The sequence below is a fragment of the Chenopodium quinoa genome, unplaced genomic scaffold (genome assembly GCF_001683475.1).
Source record: "Chenopodium quinoa cultivar QQ74 unplaced genomic scaffold, ASM168347v1, whole genome shotgun sequence".
NCBI classification, from domain to species: domain Eukaryota; kingdom Viridiplantae; phylum Streptophyta; class Magnoliopsida; order Caryophyllales; family Amaranthaceae; genus Chenopodium; species Chenopodium quinoa.
Window position 1 is genome coordinate 2,217,862 of NW_018743199.1, and position 22,402 is coordinate 2,240,263.

The following is a 22,402-nucleotide window of genomic DNA, read 5'->3' on the forward strand; positions in this document are numbered from 1 at the left end:
TGATCCCAAGATAAACTGAAAACTGCATAAATTTAAGAACTTCAAAATGAGAATACATACAACTTTTTAATCTTACAAGACTGCAGGGAAAACTTAATGGCATACGAAATCACAGAAGAATCTACTACACTCCAATCAAGCTACATACATACAAAAAGAAATATGATAAATTTGATCACAAATTGTAGCATTGGAATTTCATCGAGGCTGAAGAAATTTTCAAATCTGGTAAATGACCCCCTTCTCTATACAAGTTCAATGAATAAATGCCTCCAAAATGCATAAATCACCGGCCAAAGAATAATGCTTTCCGGCTGCCACTACAATGTCCAACCAGGGGAAGGGACTCCATGCTTTTGGAACCACTCAGGCATATGAAATTTTTCATACAAGACAGGCCTAACATCATCCTGAACCGAGAGATGCTTCAGGAGCGGAAGTAAGACCTCGAGAAGCTGAAAGAGAAATAGCGAATACAAACGAGTGAACAATGTTACTTTTGTAAGTTTTTTTTTTTCTTCCGTGACTGCAGTTTAGCTAACCTGATCATCGTGTGGCTGCCCTGCAGAAAAAGGTACACATGGAATCCCATTGACTGGCTGCAATAAGAAACTGAATGGATTGTTATCGACTATAACTACTCTGCATAGATCAGGTGAGATGCAAGATAAGTCCTTCACATGATCCCGATACTCCCTGTAAATATACCACATTATTGAGCACAAATTAGCTACAAATAGACACGGAATTGAATAACAATGGCACAAACTTAATGATAACACCAGATATTTTATATTTGACTGCTTAATAATTATTTATACAGCACAAGTTACACAACATATTATATCAGTTTCACACACATCCTAAGGAAATGGTCCCATCAGAGTGATGCAAAGTTAATATCAATATTCAAGGAAAATACATGTCTTAAACAGAAATTATTGCTCATCCACACTTCCACAGTTCCACAGCAATCAAAAACTAGTTGCTTAAACTTTTTACATAAAGCAGTGCCTGGCACGACTAATGCATTCCTTAAGCATGGAAATCTCTCTGAACACCGGATAAGGGTGACACCCAAGAAGTACAATTTAGCAACCAGTCAGTATAGGTGGGTAATTTTTTCATTCCACAATATCTTCCTGCAAGGAGAGGGGAGGGTTATACTTACATAGGTTTGGATAAAAAACAACAATCAGTATCACCCTTTTTTGAGGCTATAACATAATTATACGAAGTACATATTAAATAAGGATTGTCCAGAAACCTGACTTTATGAATGTCTATTAGGTGTGCTAATTTAGATACAAGATATTAAAGTTTGGGAATGGTATGTGTACATCTGGTACTATTCTACATGAAATGTCCAAGTCTCTGGGATAACACAATGCCAATAGCATAATGTTGATATATATATATATATATATATATATATATATATATATATATATATATATATATATATTCCAACCTTGATCCTCTGGATTCATTATTTGTTTGTTTCTGAAAACATCATATCTTGGACAACTCCATGAAGCAAGTTATGTAAGCTGAAAATAATTGAGAAATGCCAACTGGAAAAACCATTGATATATGACCTTCCATATATGAGTTGATATTCGGAGTGAAATTATGTTGGATACAGAGAGACATACAACAAGGCCTCAACTTAATTTGGTGGAAAATCAATGTACAATATGAGCAGTAATGTATGCAATTAGCAGGAAAAAGAGAGCCCTGAGTTTCAGAATACTAACGTGCTAATAGTCGATGGCCTATACAGGCGACGACTGAACCGATTTCCAGCATCAATTCTGTCAACAAGAGGTCTAGCATAACCTGTTGAAATTAAAAAAAAAAAAATAATAAAAAAAATACAGCAACTGTTAATAGTAGTAGTATAACATTACCTTATAAGAAGGTCGCATGAGTGCTTTTAAGTAACTTCTTTAGATTACTTGAAAGATCCTTTTTTGGCTCTTTCTTTAACCCTATGGCCTATGCCTCTTATCCCTAAAAGCAGCCCCCAGGATTACCTTAAGGGGTTTCCTTTAAAAGGTTTTCGGATAACAAGGTGTGCAACATGCAACTAAGCCCATAAAATTTGAGCATGATGATGTGAAAGTATAAAAGATTTGAAACAAATGTGAACCTTCAAGTCCAGCAGTGAAAAGAATCAAATCTGCAAATTCACTAAGTTGCTCCAAGAATTCATTCAATCCAGGACGTTCAAACACTGTCACATAGCTGATTTTAGGCTTCCCTTCAAATTCCTTCAATTTGAGATACATAAATTAAGCTTCGTTCAGCAACCACAAAATAATATTAAATGAAATTAGGAAGAACTTAATACCTTGTCTGATGATACACAGTCTAGCTCAAACCAATTCAAACCTGCTTCTGTCGCTTGTGTACAAAGTGTAGGTGGTAAGCTAGAAGTCTCATATGCACAAACTAGTGTATCATCTAAATCAAGAACAACCTGCAATGCTTATAATGAATAGCCATTGTTACAAGGAGTCTGGGAGATCGTGAAGTAGAAACTGAATGATGTCAATGAAGTAAAAAGTTGCAAAAATGTGCATGTCAGATGCATTAAATGGGGAAAGCCATTCAACTTATTCAATACCTTACCTCAAACAGCCAGTTTTTCACTACACATTATACAATGAAATATGAGAACACATCAGTACAGAGAGTATAAGTGATGGATGTCCATTGTATTCCTAACTAACTAACTTTGATATTTAAAATATGCTAAACCTTAGATTTGATGCTCTTTGAACCACCTACATAAATCATAACCAGTGATAAGGTTCATAAAAAATTATGCATCTATGTTTCTGACCTTTATTTTTAATGATATGAAGTTTAAACCTTTACCCCTAAACTAAATCCTCAATCATCCAAAATTTTACTGCTCCACGACAGGATCTTGTCCATAGCTCTGAACTAAATACAGTACTCAATTATTTTAGTTAACCCTATTACCAGGGATAAGCAACCAGTGATCAATAATACTCAAAGACAGGGAACTTGTCCGCATTACTAAAAGTAAATCCTCAATTATTCAAATTTTCACTTCACTGATTTGGCCTTCAGTTTGCAGATCAAAAAATTACCCCTCAAATCTAAGAATCCAATAATGAATGCCCACTGCCTGGCACCCAGTACAAGAACCACTCAAATACCATTTCTATGTCAATAAAAACCAAATTCAAATGCTCGAGAATGATTAAATCAACAGTTTCCTCCAATATGAAACTACATTAAATGCAAGTAATTTCAAACACAAATACATAGCCCGTTTGACAGTATCATATTGGATTCTCCACATTAACAAAATCTGATGCTAAAACTTAAGTGACTCCTAGTCAAAAAAGGAAACCCAAACAGACTGCTGAAATCGTATGAGCACTAGGACAGCAAATGTATTCCCTTTTCCCTCTCCGATTTGGAAATCATACAAGTAGACTCATCGTTTAGGAACATTCGAACCAATTCAACATGTAGTTTACAAAGTACAACTATTACACTACACTTGATTACAAAAATGTGCCCTTGAAATAGCAAAGCAGCCAAAGCTCGCTTGCATTTAGCTATTCACTCAACCTATTTACTCAACCTGAAGAATCCATCACATAAAACAGACCTTAAGAGTTAAGACCGCAGAAAGGTCAAAAGCTAAACACCCTTACACCCCTCCTCTACAGCCATAATTAAGTCAAATTTCCTCCCAAAGCCTCCATCTTGACATTTTCTTTTTCTATTTTCCCCAATCTGATTGACTAGAAACCAACAAAAACTTCAAAACTATCAAACCAGAACCACACATAAGACAGCAAAACCATTGCATTAAACAAAAACGTGATTCAACACCGAAGATTTAGGATGATAATGGAGAAATAACATCCAAGAAACCTGCCCCTATATCAACCAGGTACAAACCCCCAAAATAACCCCAGACCCTCCTCACAATTAAAAAAAAAGGATAATTCTTTATGTAACTCATCAGCCAACTTTCTATATCTATTCACCTAATCATCAGAACATACTCAATTGCGTTAAAAAAAACCCCATTAATAATCATCAACCAATGTGATCAGTTGCTCACTTTTACCAATCAAAAATCCCATCATTACATTACCAAAAATCATAATTTCCACCATCAATCATCCATAACTCCTAGATGTCAACTAGCTTTACTGAGTAAAGTTAAGAGCAGGTGGTCGTGGTACCCATGAGGCCATGACCTCGGATCAAATCCCGTCTACATCATTACTCCCTTGGGATCGTCATACACCCCCAAAAAACATACAGAGCATAATATTCTAAACTTAGAATAAATCCTAATATTAGAAAAATCCTTACATTTTACTATTAATTAACTTTTATCCATAAAAATCAAATCATGCTAAAACAAAAGAAAACCAAAATTACCACTAAAATTAGAAATTAAAATCATAAACTCAGAAAGCAAACAATACATACAGTGAGCTTGTCCGAAGCACGAACATCGCCATGACCAGGCTGAGCAGCAGCAGCAGCATCATCAACAGCGTTGATATCGACGGCAGTAGCAGAGGAAGATTGAAGGGGAATTTCAACAACAGGAAGAGGCTTAAAACCAGTAGAAGAAGAAGAATTTGGAGGAGAGAGAAACGAGGTTTGTCCGCCATGGCTGAAACCTATGCTACTGAAGACTTGCGCCATTGAAGGGGTACCTCGAACAATCTGAACAAAGATCTGGAACAAGAAGGTTAACCAGTTCCACACCGTCTTCCATAGCTGACCAGATTTCGGCGCATATACTTCAGTTTGCGCCATTTTTGAGCAAAAATTGAGCTTCAAAAAGGGGTTAGAATTATAAATTAGGGTTTTAAATAACAGAAATGGACATTTTGTTGCGATTATTGAATTGGGTTTTTGTTTATTTCATGAGAAATCAAAGATTAATTTGCGATCGTATTGATTGAAGTGAAATTGAACTGGGGTTTTTTTGAATCTGACGAAAAATTCATGAAAAATAAATAAAGAAGTAATTATAAAGAGCGGATTTGTAACAGTGATTGATTGATTGATTGGTTTTTTCAGCGATTCTTACTTTTTGTGTAAGTTTAGAGAGAGAAAGTAGAGAGAGAGATGATGAGGAGAGTGGAGGGAGGAGATCGTGAAGCTAGTCACCATCACCACCCGTATTCTTCCAAGTTCAAATGAGGTGACTTTTTTTGGTTCATTTTATTGGATTTGTAGTATTAATAAATTACTCCATTTATTAAATTTATCAAGTTCAAATGAATACTGTAGTATATCGGGTTAGGACATGTTCTAATTTACCGAACAGAGTTGAAGTGAATTGATTGGAGTTGAACTGAACTAAATGTCTAAATTATTTATGAGAGAAGGAAATTATGAATTGAACTGAATTGAGTTGAGCTAAATTGTTTATGATTGAAAGGAAATTAGGAACTGAACTGATTGGAGATGAACAGAGCTGAATAAAACTAAACAGAAATTAAGCTGAAGAGAACAGACCCTAAATTCCCGTGTCATGCACAATAATTTTAATAAGTATTATTAAATTATCATTATAATTAAATTTTATAAATAAAATTTAAAAATATAATTGACAAATTTTGATCAAAATAAAGGATTATGAAAGATTTGTTAGTCTTAAAATGATGTTGAAAATTATCTATGTTTTATGTTAAAGATATGTCAAATATTTTTATTTTTTTAAAGTAATTATATAGCATTGTATAAGATTAGGAAATTATTACTCCGTATTGTATAAGATTTGTTCATTTAATAATTTTTATTTTAAAGAAAAAAAAAAGACACGCCAAAATATAACACGTGTCATTATTGATGTGTCTTTTAATATATTGATTATTGGTTATTGATTGATTTTTCATTTATTAAACATTAATGCACCTCTATTCTATTGTTCTAATTCTTACATTCTAGAAAAATAAGTTTATATGAGTATTTATCAAGGGGTATTATAACATTGATATGTTGTCAACAACCACTATAGCAAATAAGTAATCTGATGTTATACACCTTTTGAAATTTAAATATGCATTAAATGTTAATTAATTGAACATATATGATCTGATAGAGAAGCTTAACTTGAAATTTTACATCACCCATTCCATCTCAGGTTCTAAAACGACTTATAATATTCTAGTATACTACGAAGTATAAGATTTGTTTTACACCATATGAAGTAATGAAAAAGATAGATTAAATGTATTAAGACAATTTGTTTAATAACATTGCGTATAATTAATTAAGTGGGGTCCACGTGAAATTATCGAATCACTATATCCCTGCATAATAGTGTAAATGATTTGATTTTATGGGTCAAATTTTCCTTTAACTACTAGCGAATAAATTTTTAAAACCTCATTTTAAGTATTTTAATTTTGAAAGTGACTTCTAAGGGCCTGTTCATATTTACTGAATTGAGCTGAACTGAACTGAATATTTTATGAGAGAGGGAAATTAAGAGCTGAACTGAACTAATTAGAGCTGAACTGAACTGAACTGAAAATAAGTAAATATGAATAGGCCCTTAACACTAGGTACAAAAACATTAACATGTAACATATAATGGATTAAATGAATAATGCATCCTGCAAATAGTGTCATACCGTATGATTGTATGAATAAGGTTTAGCCACTTGTAAAAAAATTAAAAATAAATAAATTGGATTCTTTGTACAAGAATTATGCATGAAAAAATAATTTTCATAGCTTATGTTTGCACTATTAGGAAAAAAAAATCTAAAAACTTTGTAAAGTTGGACAAAATTATGGAGTATTTAGTAAAGAAACTCAGAACATGAAATTGACAAGGTCATTTAGAAATAAACATATTTTTTTAAAAGCTTTTTACTATTATGTTCAAATTAACCAACAACTTTTTCAAGTTGATTAGTTTGATTTATTCATCAAGACGCTATAATTCTTTACTTTGACCTCCGTATTACTTACATAATTCTAATGCATTTTAAAAATCGTTTGTAGTGCATGTATGCAAGATTGTAAAAATCAATTAGATGTACACATAAGGAGAGTATTCCATGTATATTCTCAATCCAAAAAGTGAGTAATTCTTAAGTAAAGTTAATAAGGGTTTGTTTTGATTGCTGAATTGAGCTGAACTGAACTTATTAGAGTTGAACTGAACTGAATATTTTATAAGACAAAGAAATTAAGAACTAAACTGAACTGAACTTATTAAAGCTTAATTGAATTGAACTGAATTGAACTTATTAGAGCTGAACTGAAAATAATCGTATCAGAATAGATCCTAAATTATGTATTTACTCATACAATAAAAATAAATAAATAAATAAATAAATAATAGGAGTAGTACGTACATAAAATCCCACGATCCAAGTTGAAGAAATAGTTATGATTGTTCTAAGAATGAGCCAATAAGAAGAGACAAATCTGAACTTCTTTTTTTGATCTAATTTAAATTATTAATAAAGTAGCCATAGTTGTGCACTTGTTGTGCTTGCTCTGTTCATTCAAGTGATGCTTCCAACTTTATTTTATAATTTTCCCTTTTTTCTCCTGACTTTGATCAGATGTCCAGAAATTCACGCGACTTCTCTGAATTACAAGACAATTCTTCAGGTTTGTTCATTACAGTACATTTTTTTTGTCAAGTTAATATACTACTTTCGTTACATATTATTCCGTATTTGCAACAATTTGATATAAAGTAGATAGGAAAAATGTCTAATCGTTGTAAATAATATACGGAGTAGTAGTACTGCATGGCCTACAATTTTGGTTACTAAGGTAGAGATGAATTGGTCTAGTCTCATTGATTTTGGTAGTTGCTAATTTTAATGTTGCAATTGTTCACTTCCCCTCATGTAAGGGGGTATGTAGTACTGAACATCCGTCCAAATTCGGGTTTTGTTTTATACTTGTGTGATGAGAGGAAGCTGCTTTGCTGTCCATTCTTCCTTCTTTGTCCTGTTGTGCTTATGATGCACCAGCTGTCATTTAGAATGATTAGCTGTTATTAATGATCGTTCCTTTGTCTTTTGTGTTCTTTCCCGTTGGTTTGTCATAGTATATGTAATGAAGAATGTAAGAGCTGAATTTTTGAATCAATGAGAATCAGTGCATTTCTTCCTCTCTAAATTTATCTCTTGTGACTTTTGTCATCATGGTATCAGAGCGGTAAGAGATATTTTTAGGAAAAGAGTAAAGAAAGCCCAGCTGTTTTTCGAAGATAAACTTCACAAATTTTTCCTTCAAAATTTCCCCAAATCGATTTTGACCTAATTTGTTGAAGCTGCTTCCCTGATATCCAAAATGTCCGGAGATGGTGTGATAACGAATGCCTCCACTCCCTTGGACTTCACTAATCCACTCTACCTTCATCCTTCCGATGGTACCCACACCATTGCTATTTCCAAGCTCACTGGTTCTAGCGATTATCGGACTTGGCGGAGGTCGATGGAAATTGCTCTATCCTCAAAACGCAAGCTTGGGTTTGTGACTGGGACGGTACCTCGTCCAACAGAAGACTCAGTGAAGGCGGAACTATGGGACACCTGTAACTCCACCGTTATAGGATGGATCCATGCCTCGGTGTCAGACTCGATCAAAAGTTCGATTCTTTTCTTGAGTACAGCAAGAATGATTTGGTCACACCTTGAAAAGCAATTTTCCCTCACAAACGGGTCACGCAAATACAAGATTAGCAGAGACCTATATGGGTTGAGGCAAAATGGAGCTCATGTGCACGAATATTACACGAATATGCGTGGTCTATGGCTGGAGTTGGAAGCGATGAGTGTTCTTCCAGCAATTACTACAACGGCCACAGACGTCACTGCTTTTCTTCGTGCCATGGAAAGGCAACAGGAGGAGGGTCGGCTCTTCCAATTTTTGAATGGCCTTGATGAAGAATATGCCCCCCTAAGAAGTCAACTCCTACTCATGATTCCTCTTCCAACTGTTGAAACAGCTTGTTCGGCCATTCAACAAGAGGAATCGCAGAGAGAAGTTCTTAAACCTGTCAAGCAAGAAGTAGAGACTGTTGCCATGTTTAGCAAAACAGCATTGGAGCAAACTTGCAATGCTTGCGGAGGCAAGGGCCATTACACTCACAAATGTTTTGAGGTTATTGGTTATCCAAGGTGGCATCCTAAGTTCCGGAAACAGCAGAAGAGTGGTGTTGACTCACGGTCAGCAAGTTCTAAATGGTCGAAGGGAAACACCAAAACAGAGACCAAGGTGGTTGCCATGGCTTCTAAAGGCTCTGATGGTGCCTCTGAATCTGGGTCAGTGACTTTCACAGCCTCACAATTTGACCAATTCATGAAGAAATTTTCTGGTATGACTTCGACTTCCTCTTCTATTGTATCTGAAACAAAATGATGAGTTGGATCATATATTTGGAGGTATGGTAACTTGTTGTAGTGCCTCTCTTGGTTCAAATGTGTGGATTATTGATTCGGGTGCGTCTGATCATATGACAGCCAATATTGATGTAATGCATAACCCTGTTGTAGTGAATGATGTGCCTAGTATTAATTTGCCAAATGGTGCCGTGTCAAATATATCTCATATTGGTAATATTACTCTTTCGAATGGCTTAATGTTGAAAAATGTGTTGGGAGTGCCTGCATTCAAACATAATCTTCTGTCAGTAAACAAACTGAACAAAGATAATGGCTGTAGTGTAACATTTCATTCAGGGTTTTGTGTGATTAAGAATGAAAATGATGAGAAAATTAGAGGTGTGGGCGGACTTCATAATGGTCTGTATTATTTGATGGATATTCCTGCTGAATATATGAGCTTAAATGCCCTGTGTGCTGCCTTTAATGTTGACAAAGCGACGTCTAGTAGGAATGTGACTGTAGTGGAAACTTTCACTCTCTGGCACAATAGACTCGGGCATGCTCCCACGCCTAAACTCAAATTAATTCCAGCCATAGCTAACCAAATAGGGTCGTATGATTGCACATGCATTACTTGTCCCATGGCTAGATTTGTTAAACTGCCATTCACATTGAGTAAATCTGTTGCTAGATGTCCTTTTGAAGTCATACACATCGACATATGGGGACCTTACAGGGTCCATTTCAAAGGAAAGTTCAGATTTTTCTTAACAGTGGTCGATGATTACAGTCGATACACTTGGATTTATCTCTTACAAGAAAAATCACAGTCTCTGAACATTCTGGAAACCTTTGTGATTTATGCAAAGACTCATTTTGAAAAAAAGGTCAAGATTATAAGGTCGGACAATGCTCTTGAGTTGGACGACACCAAAGCCAATCCTTTGTTTGTTGCCTACGGGATTGTGCATCAAACATCATGCGTTGAGAGACCTCAACAAAATGGAAGAGCCGAGAGAAAGCACAAACACTTGCTTGAAATTGCCAGAGCGCTTAGATTTCAAGTCGGCCTTCCTTTGACATTTTGGGGCGACTGTGTCTTAGCTGCTGCTTACATAATTAACAAACTCCCAACACCCATCCTAGCTAATCAAACACCATACCAGAAACTCCACAAAAAACCATCTGCCTATGAAGAGATGAGAGTGTTTGGATGTCTCTCGTTTGCTTACAATCCTGAAATCAAACCTGACAAACTCAGCCCTAGAGGAGTACCCTGCATTTTTTTGGGATATCCTCCGAACACCAAAGGTTATGTGCTCATGAATTTACTTACTCAAAAGAGATTCATCTCGAGGGATGTAAAATTTCACGAGAGCATATTTCCATACAACAATGCAACACTTCAGTCAATTCTTCAACCTGTGCCAACACATACACCACAAACACCACCTACCTTATATTATGAAGAATTTTCGCCAATACAACTTACCCATGAAAACACTTCCCCAATTCCTGAGCCGACATTGAGCCCACTTAAATCCCGTGCAGATCCTTCAACCTCACCTCTGAAACCTCCTTTTCAGGACCCTGAAACTTCAGACTTGCCTGTGATAAGAAGATCTACTAGACCCACTCAAGAACCTGTGTGGATGAAAGACTATAAAAAATTGGCTTGTTCAGTGAGCAATGAACCAGTGTGTGTTGCTGCTTCGAGTAACACTCAAGTGACTCCTGAATTCTGGTGTTTTTTGGCAAATGTAACTAAAGGGGCATACCCTACATCTTTCAAAGAAGCTAGTAAACACCCAGAGTGGATATCAGCTATGAATGAAGAGTTGTCGGCCCTTGAAACCAATGACACCTGGGATCTCACGGATCTACCAGTTGGGCAGAGAGCAATTGGAACTAAATGGTTGTATAAAACCAAACTAAATCCAGATGGCTCAGAGGAGAGAAAGAAAGCTAGACTTGTCATCTTGGGATGCCGGCAAAGGCCAGGGGTTGACTTTGATCAAACCTTTGCCCCGGTTGCAAAGATGACCACGGTGAGGTCATTGTTGGCTGTGGCAGCAATGCAGGGGTGGATTACATATCAGATGGATGTCAAAAACGCCTTCCTTCATGGAGACTTACTTGAAGACGTCTACATGAAAATTCCGAAAGGATATGTGGGTCCGGGCATGTCCATCAGTCCAGAACAGGGGGAGTTCCCAGAGAATCGGGTGCTAAAACTTAAAAAGTCCTTATATGGACTTAAGCAAGCGCCACGCCAATGGTTTGCTAAGATCACTGAGGCCTTGAAATCTTTTGATTACACACAATCCAAGGCCGATTACTCTTTGTTTACAAGACGCTCAGGAAGCTGCTTTGTTGCCGTGCTTGTATATGTCGATGATCTTCTAATTGCTGGAAATAATCAGCAAGAGATAGATAATTTGAAAAATCTTCTCTCCATGAAATTCAAAATGAAGGATCTAGGGAGGCTTAGATACTTCCTTGGACTTGAAATTGAGCACTCGACTTCAGGGATTTTCATATCACAAAGGAAATATGCCCTTGAAGTAATCAGAGAGTTTGGAATGGCAAAAGCAAGACCACTCAAGGTTCCGATGGACACACATGTGAAACTCACACCCACCTTGGGTGATTCTTTACCTGATGCTGAAATTTATCAAAGGTTGGTTGGAAAATTGTTGTATCTGACCATCATGAGACCTGACATCAGCTTCACAGTCCAAGTTCTGGCACAATTCATGCAAGCTCCAACTACGGCGCATCTCCAAGCTGCCAAAAGAGCACTGAGATACCTCTTGAGCTCGCCTGGCAAAGGAATATTACTGGCTAGTCAGTCTGCTGCCACACTCACAGCTTTCTGCGACAGTGACTGGGCAGGCTGCCCAATTTCAAGAAGGTCTACCACCGGCTATTGTGTCCTTTTAGGGGATTCTCCTGTATCATGGAAAGCAAAGAAACAACCAGTGGTAGCAAAATCTTCAGCAGAGGCTGAATACAGAGCGATGGCGCTTACTATCTGTGAAGTAACATGGCTGACTTATCTGCTGAAAGATTTGGGTATCAAAGATCTTGGCCCTGCAATTCTAAAGTGTGATAACAAAGCTGCGATCTCAATTGCTACCAACCCAGTAATGCATGAGAAAACCAAGCACGTCGAAATTGACCAACACTTTGTGAGAGAAAAGGTTCAAATGGGTGCAATCAAACCTTCTTATGTCTCAAGCACAGAGCAGCTAGCTGACATATTGACTAAGATTTTACCAGTACAGCAACATGAATATCTTCTTGACAAGCTTGGAGTTTCCTCACATCCACACCAAGCTTGAGGGGGAGTGATGAGAGGAAGCTGCTTTGCTGTCCATTCTTCCTTCTTTGTCCTGTTGTGCTTATGATGCACCAGCTGTCATTTAGAATGATTAGCTGTTATTAATGATCGTTCCTTTGTCTTTTGTGTTCTTTCCCGTTGGTTTGTCATAGTATATGTAATGAAGAATGTAAGAGCTGAATTTTTGAATCAATGAGAATCAGTGCATTTCTTCCTCTCTAAATTTATCTCTTGTGACTTTTGTCATCATTGTGTACGTATGGTTGAAGAATAATCCATCCACATTTGGCTTTAATTGGTATGCTATCCATCAAGAGGTGATTGAGGTTGTCAAACTCCAATCGTCTCTTGCACCACTAGTGTAGTAGTTCAAATTGGCGCGTGGTTCCTTTATATTTGAATATAAATATAGATATGAATAGCTTGAATTGAGATGACATGAAATTAATCAAATTATTCATCATGTTATTAAAAAAATTTCCATTGTAACATTGCAATCAATTTTATTTTATTTTCGAATTCTTCTGATTATGTCCAAGACTACATTAAATAAAAACACGAAAATTCAAATTGTATACAAATATCCAATTCTATTTACCTTCGGGTATAATTAGATTTGGCGTAATTTCATAAATTTAAAGTTTATTACTCGTACATTTTTTATTTATTTTACAAGTACCAATAGCCTAATGAAGTCTATTGAAATATGGATTTGTATCAAAATTTATGATGGGAATCTTATTATTGTACACTATTATCATATAAAAAAAAAAGAAAAAAAAAAGAAGAAGATTGCAATTATATCATGGAAATCATTCATGCACGTAAAATTGTCGGAGAATCATTGCCATAAATACATATAGGTATGAATTTTACCGTTTACAGATTGGTGAGATTACCATAAACATAAGAGAATATCCTATTTTTCTACCTAATAATACTAGGATTATTACACCATAAAATTACAGCTCTCATTATGGCCTTACTTTTCAAGTAGCTTTTGCTACTAAAGGCGAACATCATATTCGGTCAAATTGTACAATGTTGAGGTCTGTTTTGGAAAAGCAATAGAGAGCTTACATGTAACCAAGTTCTATTAGAAAATGTACGTACCAACAGGGATTAACTTACTATTTCCCTCGTGAGAAGGAGTTCCTAATATTTTCCTTCTTTTTTCTCGTGACATTGGCCCATGTAAGGCGATGCATACGGACATGTCAAATCTGGAATTTGGCCCATGTGACATGACCAATGTAATTCATACAAGCTCATCACACAGCTTGCCCGAGGCCCACGAGCCAAATATGAAACACAAGACAGATTAATAGCACCAGGGTTGACTGTCTGACTTGGTGATACTGAATTGCTGATACAGTTGATCTGAGAAGTTGATAGGTACCACAGTGCCCAACACATTTCAGTCATCGGCGAGGCTTGCTGATGGACGGCAAAGTCGTAACAACACGTATCGGTCTTCACCAATAACCAGCAAGAATAGCCCCATTTGGTCATAGATGAAAGTCATTGGGTCTAGACTAGGCAAAAATACAAGGCCAGTGTAAGGATTACAGGACTTACTGCCACGATTCACGGTTGGAGTAGCTTGGGAAGAAGAGATGTCCTATTTCAAGCAAAATTTTAAAAGTACAATTCATTAAATTAAGCTGTAACATATACGTTGGTTAGCCAGCATTCGATCAGGAAACCAATTCCCTCAACAGCAGGGAGAAGTACAGCAGTCAAAACCCGCCGAGGCAAAAAAAAAGAAGAAACAAAAAACACAACACTAAACTCTAAAACTATGTACAGCATCCTGTGGCTGTAATATTTACACTATTTTGGACACAAGATCGGTATCTTGCACAGATTTTGCAAAGATGATGCACTTAACCAGAAAGAACACCTTCAAATGCAAGTATGCAAATGCCCACTTCTTCCCTTCAAAAAAGAAAAAGAAAAGGATTTTCCTTTTTTCTTTCACTGAATAAAAAAATTACACGGTGAGACACAAAACCATAGTTGCAGGTGATGATGCTGAAACTAACTAGTATATGGTAAGGAAAGCCAAGGGTGCTCAAGCGCTTGTCTTGCTGTAGGGCGCCCTCGAGGATTTATCTGAAGCAAATACCGTAAGAAGTCCATGAAGCCGGCATCAGAAACTGGAAGGTGCTGCTCCAAGGAGGATTTCTCAGGAATTATGTACTCCATTTGATTTGTATCCTAACAAAAGAAATGCTCTGATTAGGTCAAGAATACCATTATATTTTCAAGGGCGGTGATAAATTAGGCTAAACTCGGAGAAAGATGCAAAATTGTAGGGCAGATATATTACATTGGTTCGGAAAAGGAGCTAGTATGTCTATAGCAGTTCACTTGTCCTGAGTAAACTCTATATTCGGAAGAAATTTTTCATACTAAAATTTCTTTAAAAAGCATGCTATGCTGGTGCCGTGTTCAGATAAAGTAAACAATCTTTCACGGTCATAATGGAATTTTTAGAATGGTAACATCATCGCAAAAGTTAAAGGTCAAATAATCACATAAAATCTAGACAGTATAGTCACCAATATGATTTGTCAGTGCATAATATACACCTTCAGATATTGATACAGTTCATAATTTAAAGCACTGGTGAATTGGTGATATAGCTTGATAAAGCTGGTAAACTTGGTAAGAAGATAAACAGCACAAACCTCATTTATATGGAAAAGATCGAACTCCTTGGTGAAATATTTGTGAGTCTCTTCTCCTCTCAATAGCATCTCCAGATCAATAGGACCAAGCAAACTAATCGTGCGGGCCAGCAACATTACAACACCATCATTTGGGAAAAGTACCTAGCAATCCATGTTATTTGTTAGAAAATAGTATTATACGGAGTACATATACATGAGATTAAATGATGCTATGTTATCAGCAAGAAATACAACAAAAATGGACCTACTTAAGGATCCATTTAATCACGGAAGGTAATATTTTCCTCCATACATCATAATTGGAGCATCAATTATGAGATACAAAGAGAAGATGTTGTTCTTAACAACTCTCAACCAAATCAGTTCAATTAATAACAATTATGTTCTTTTCCTTAAACTTTACACCATCTACAACACCCAACTTCATACCAGCTTAACACACCATCCATTTCCAAACAGGCTAACCCCTGATTTTTTTTTTATTATTATTTTTTTTTTCTCTTGGTAATGCACTGAGTAAAGTTTGAAGAAAAATGACCGATAAATAAATATTAGTAATTAAGATATATATCTTGCAGTAAAATATCCACCCAACCCTCCTTTATATGGAGCCTACAATGTACTAGAAGACCGAAATAACTACTTCCCTTGGCCCTAAATTTTCTCGATGAGATTAGGAGTAGAGTAAAGGTGGAATTAAAATGATTGGAAGTGAATAAAGACAGTATAAAAAGGTTTTTTTTTTTTGTTTTGTTTTTTTTTTTTTTTTTTTTTAAAAAAAAAAAAAAAAAAAAAAAGGTGTTACGAAAGAGGAGGCCAAATAGGGTGTATCCGTGTATACGTATGCATCTAGTTGAATTACTGACTATAAATACAAATAGAACTGTGAAGAAGATTTTGCAACCATACGAAAAGAAAACAATGAAGAAAAATAAAGGACAGAGTACTTGATTCTGAAAATCTTATGTATTTCTATCAATTATAGAGTTCAGCTTACCTCACCAGAGCAAAGCTCAGCCATAATACAGCCAAGAGACCAAATATCAATTTTAGGACCATAAGAGAGCCCTAAAATTACTTCAGGAGCCCTATATGATCGAGATTGGACATACAGACACAAGTTGTCAGTCTCGAAACAACTGCTTCCGAGATCAATAACCTTTATTTCACATCTGCTATAGCTTTTGATCAAAACATTCTCAGGCTTCAGATCACAGTGGATGATTCCCAAACTATGCAAGTAATCCAATGCCTCCAAACACTGCCTGGCAATACTCTACAAATACAAGATTTATTACTTAAATAAGCCAAAACACTAGTTAAAAACTGGATAATGGGTTCAATTGATAAATAAGTACCTGCAATCTACTCATAGTAAAATAGGCCTCTCCATCAGATTCCAGATTATATTTCTGAAATTCATATAAATTGGCTCGAAGAAGTTCACAAACGATGAAAAGGTGTTCCTATAAATGAAAAACAGAATTTCTGCAGTTAATTTACTTCATAGAGGGGGAAAAAATTAATTCAGAAATTCTTAGCTGCCATGTCTTGGGATGAATAGCTTACAAACCTGATGGTAAAAGTAATCATAAAGACGTAAAATATGATGCGTATCTGCAGGATCATGCTTGTTGACATACTTGAGAAGTTTAATTTCATCCAAACTTTGATCAAAAAAATCTTTATCATTTTTAATGATTTTTAGGCAAACATCAACTCCAGTTAGAATATCATGCGCCTGAACAACTTTGCTAAAAGCAGCAGAGCCCAGGTACTCAGTAATGTAATATCTTCCCGCAACAACTGAGTGCAAGACAATAGGAAACTCTTTACTCTCTTCAAATCCTGTCCTGTAAATGACAGAAAAAGCTTACATGAGACCTAGAGCATAATCTTACTTTGTACTTAGTGAGCAAGCTTAAGCTATTATTCTTTTCACCTGTCATTAACTTATCTGAACTAATCAAACCTTATTTTATTTAGTTGTGAACTGAAACTTGCATAGCCCTTATCTGCTGAATTTATAGGAGCTTATCTGAACTTATTTTAGTGAAATCACATTTTGTTAGGTGAATAATAACAAAGAAGGAAACGTATTAGGCATACTCCCAACAAGAAAGACAAGTGCCAACCTGTTCTTCCGGTGAATAATTCTTAGGTTAAATACTTCATAGTCATCTTCGTTGGTCTCCCAATATGGAATATCTTCCGGTGTTGTGCTTTCTTGCTCATCAACAGCACTGCTAGGTTCTTCGGTACTTTTAACCACTTCCTTTTCATCATTAGCTCCAAAATCATAAGCGCAGCTGTCAACAAGAAGCAATTCCTGCTTATAAGTTTCAAAGATACTTCTTGAACCATCTAACTCTTCAGCCAAATCCTTTCCATTTCCTTCTACCACAGATTCAGTATTAGAAAGCCTCTGCTTGGCAAAGCTTGCCTCCAACTCATTCAAAATCGTTTCTTTAACATTGGAATCAGAATCTTCACGATCACTACAACCATTACGCCCAAGATCCCACTTGATCCTTACTTCAGTACTGTTTTTCTCATCGAGATGATAGCAATCCTTAACTTGACCATTATCGACAACCTCAGTGGACATCTTATGAGGTTGAAAGGGATAGTCTATATAATGGTGGTCTACTTCCTCGGAATCGTCTGATAAACGATTAAACGAAAATGGACTTCTTGATAGATTATTTACCATCCCAGAAGTCATGACAAACTTATCCTCACTTGGGCAGCCAAAAGGGTCTAACCCACCAAAGCTAGGGGTCATATAAGGTCCATCATCTTTATCATCATACCACAAGTCAGTTTGCATATCAAAATCGTTGTACTCTCTTGCAGTTCCAAACTGAGACATTCTATCTGAGGAAGCATCCGAATCCGCTTGTGTTGTAGAACGTTGTCCATATGGATTTGTAAAGTCTGCAGGAAGCCATGATTTCAGCACAAAGGAGGCACATTATTACATTAATATTTTTGACATGAAGCGAACATTTCACTAAAACGAGTTTCAAATAGTCCTGTACGCCTCTAAATTCCTGGAGACGGCCCTGTTCAAATTTAAACTCATCCATCTTTTATATAAAGTTTCTATAGTATGATCACATTTAAATTGAACTAATTTACTTCTCTAAGAAATTAATCACATCAATTTCTCTATAAACATCTTCTATTTCACTATCTATGTTGTTTGTGTGATCTTGTTAATATTTGCATGTCTCAAATTAGGAAAAGATCAGTCAACAAATATGGTGAGATTAAACAAGCAAAACTACTACTAGTGCAAAAAACTGCATTTCAGCAGGTGACAAGCAATGCTACTAAAGTTGTACAGAATACATATTTCTTTTTGCTTTGGATGCCAATTAGCCTAGTTCGTTAAAGTCTCAAACTACTAGAGCTCAAATCTGCATAGTGCTTGGTGACATGCAATGCCACTATAATTGAACATACATGTTCCTTGTCTCAAGACGCCGATTTACTAGCTTAGTTCGATAATGCCTCGAAACTAGTACTAAGACCTAGGATTGAATTTCGTCTACATCACTGCCTTTGTGTCACTCCACACACCAAACAAAAACAATTAAGTAATTGTATTTTGATTTTTTTTTTTTTTTTTGGACTAAAACAATCAAACACCATTGAAAGATCAATAAATGATTAATCAAGGACCAGCATTGATGATCATTAAACATGGACATAATGGATTACACTCCTACATTTTAGAGGACAGTTAAATTCAGTAATGCATTAAATAAATTTACTCCTGAAAATTAGTTATCTTGCTAATTTAAGCCAAACACTCTATCAACCAACAAATTGACTTATTCAAATTTAAGAACATTAAAATCATACTAACCACATAAAAATTGAATTTTTATATATAAAAAAACAAACCAATAATAATTATTTTAAATAAAATAAAATAAACCTGAAGAACAGACAGCACTGACAGAAGTAGACGAGCCCAAACTCTTAAACTCATCATCCCCAGAAGAATCATGGCCCGACCCAGAACCCGAAATAGGCCCAATTACGGCCCGCCGGCGAGAATTGACCGGAAGTTTAACCGGCGGCAAAGGTGGGTTCATCGGAAAAAGAAACTTCTCGAAATCATAAGACCCATAAAGTTCCTTCTTTTCAGTAAGATCCTGTTTTAAGGCAAATTCAGCTTCTGGGAAATTATTTTTGCGGAAGAATTCCAACAAAGCTTGAACCTCCATTAAAGAAGGAAGAAAAAGATAGAAAATTTGACAAATTCTTCGAAATTTGAAAATGGGAAAATAATATAAAATACAATATATTTGATAATAATAAAAAGTGAAAAAAGGGGACAAGAAGAGTCATAGGTGATGATGATGATGGAAGAAGGAGGAGAGAGAAAGATGGTAAGGGGTCAAAAACATAAAAGCAGGGATTTTTTCTTCATAGAATCGAATCGAATGATGCTTTAATTTGTATAGTTTTTTTTTAATTATATTTTTGGTGTATTTTGGTAGTTTCGACTAGAGAAAGAGAAAGAGGAAGAACAAGTAGTAGTAGTAGTGTTGTTTGTTTGTGATATGTAATAGAAGTTGTACTAACATTCAAGACAATAACGGGAGATTTGAGTTTTTTCTTCACCTACTTTGAATAAAGATGGTCCCAGTGTTGGCTTTTCTTGCCTTTTTATTTCCTTCCTCGATGGTGTGGAGTCGAGTTCATGATGTGCATTCTGTTTTCGAGTAGATATGCTTAAAAAATATTACGGAGCATTGCTTATTCTACATGTTTTAGATTACGTCACATAATATTATAATAGAAATCCAGTTCTAGTAGTTTAAATTTGATAACAAATGGTTTACATATTTCAAATGTATGGAGTATAATTTATAATTCATCTTCAAATATACGGAGTATATCTTAAGATCGTGATATGTATATTTCATAATATTAGAGTTATGTACTCATCAAGGATTATGATGCACATTAGATTCTCTAGTGCATGATATAATGATTGAGTTTGGGTTAGCAATACATTATTTGAATAATACAACTTGTCTATGCCGACTTACAAACCCATAAGAATTTTAACGAACAAAAGTTCATTGATCATCTACATCAAATACTATAGGTAGATAAGAATAGTTAAAACACACAACAGTGATCAAAGGTCGATAAACTTGAAAATAATATTATTGGTCGAGCTTGATCGGATTATGTTTGGGACTAAAACTAAAAAAGAAAAATTAAATGACTTTTTGAGCATAAATTACACTTAAGGTTTGAACTAGACATGTAGTATTAGTATAATGCTATTTTTTTTTTTTGACAACAGGGCTAAAAAAAACACAGCAAATAAACCTAGGCAAAAACTAAAATACAAAATACAGTAACTGACGACGACGAGCACAACCCGCCAACCAGTGAGCTGGAGACACCCAGGAATGAGGAACCTTACGGACTTGACAAACCAGGAGACTCTGAATAGAAACCCACAATTCCTGAACGAGCCAAAAAACCGAAATGTCCATATTCCCCTTACGAGGAAGGACAGCCAACAGAGCAGCACAATCCGTGTATATGCGAATTTTCAAAAAACCCTTACGCAAAGCATACTCCAAACCCCATAAACAAGCCTGTAACTCCGTCTGCAACGCCGAGGCAGCAAAAAAAGCACGGCATCCACCCCCAAGTACCTCTGAAGAATCAATCTCCCGAATTATCCAACCTGCACCTGCTCTATTCGATACACAATCCCAAGCACCATCTATAACCAAACAGACAATGGGATCGATAGCAGGTAAACCCTGTAAGGATAATAGCTGCCCTGACTGACTTGCCACAGGAGGAACCACATTGGAAGATAATACCTAAGCCTTCCAGCATTGAGCACTCTTACTACGAGTCTTCCAATCAGTAGCTAAGTGGACAATGGATTCCGGTGACCAAACAGTCTGACGAAACCGTAACTAATTGCGAGTAACCCAAATAGCCCACAATATAGCAAAGAACGAAGAGATGCCATCCCAATTGTGGAACTTCGAAAATTGGGACACCGTTCGAGTTACCCAGTCCTCAAATTGCGGAAGATGCATAAAATCCCATCTAATATCCAAGACACCAGATCTCCAAATACCACAGATAGCAAAACAATCTCGAAACAGATGAGAACGAGATTCTTAAAGAGTGACAAAAGGCACATGTAGGATCAATAGGAAGCCCTCGAGTAGAGAGAATGGCTGCTAAAGGCAACGCATTGTGTAACAATTTCCAACCAAAAAGTTTCCAACGAGGCAAAATTGGCATAGCCCAAAATTTTTTCCACCGGGGAAGAAGAGATTGAGAATCCACATTACCCATAGAACCATTCCCGCAAATATTAGCATAAGCAGATTTAGTTGAGAAAACACCATCCCTAGTAAACTTCCAATAGACAATGTCATCCATCAAACGCACCGGTCTGTCGAGCGAGAGAATTTTAGCCTCTGTATCAGAATCAAACAGGCCATGAACAGTAGAAGCATCCCACGCGTATCGGATCAATTAAAGAGGAAACAAGAGTCGGACAAAGCGACTCCAAATTGTGTAAGTACAATGCTAGTTGAACTATACTAAATTCAAATCACAATAACATGCTTGCTTAACTTTTAACATGTTATAATCTTTAGAATCTTTAATTTATTTTATGTCTTATAGATTGGTGCAACATTAACTCATTTAGGTGAGTGTGTTACTTACTGCACTTAATCAAGAAGCTAGGAAAAGGGAGAATATAATTTTTATTAGTTGGTATTGCTTTTAATATAAAATCTAAAGTTTATATCTTACAAGTCACAAGCGATAGGTAGAGCCGTAGAGAGATCATGTTCAACTTGAGAGATATACTATTATATTCTTCACTGACAAATAATATGCACATTGAATTCTTTGGCAGTTTTGAGTTGCACATATTGACATATATTTTACTATTTAATAGTCAACTTTGA

The 22,402-nt window shown here is 35.9% G+C and overlaps 2 protein-coding genes across 2 annotated transcripts; both read right to left on the minus strand.

The window, feature by feature from the left end:
- LOC110733446 (CTD nuclear envelope phosphatase 1 homolog) lies at positions 1-5,227 on the minus strand. Its single transcript, XM_021913499.1, has 6 exons — positions 4,492-5,227; positions 2,354-2,482; positions 2,153-2,273; positions 1,758-1,839; positions 543-696; positions 1-455 (listed from the first exon to the last, which is right to left on the minus strand). Exons 1-6 carry the CDS (start codon positions 4,825-4,827, stop codon positions 321-323), a joined length of 957 nt encoding a protein of 318 aa, XP_021769191.1. The 5' UTR covers positions 4,828-5,227; the 3' UTR covers positions 1-320.
- An 8,564-nt stretch (positions 5,228-13,791) lies between these two features.
- LOC110733447 (serine/threonine-protein kinase ppk5-like) lies at positions 13,792-20,090 on the minus strand. Its single transcript, XM_021913500.1, has 7 exons — positions 19,366-20,090; positions 17,555-18,356; positions 16,993-17,272; positions 16,778-16,885; positions 16,417-16,695; positions 15,417-15,560; positions 13,792-14,943 (listed from the first exon to the last, which is right to left on the minus strand). The coding sequence occupies exons 1-7, from the start codon at positions 19,655-19,657 to the stop codon at positions 14,764-14,766; spliced, it is 2,085 nt and encodes a 694-aa protein (XP_021769192.1). The 5' UTR covers positions 19,658-20,090; the 3' UTR covers positions 13,792-14,763.
- Positions 20,091-22,402: the final 2,312 nt, after the last annotated feature.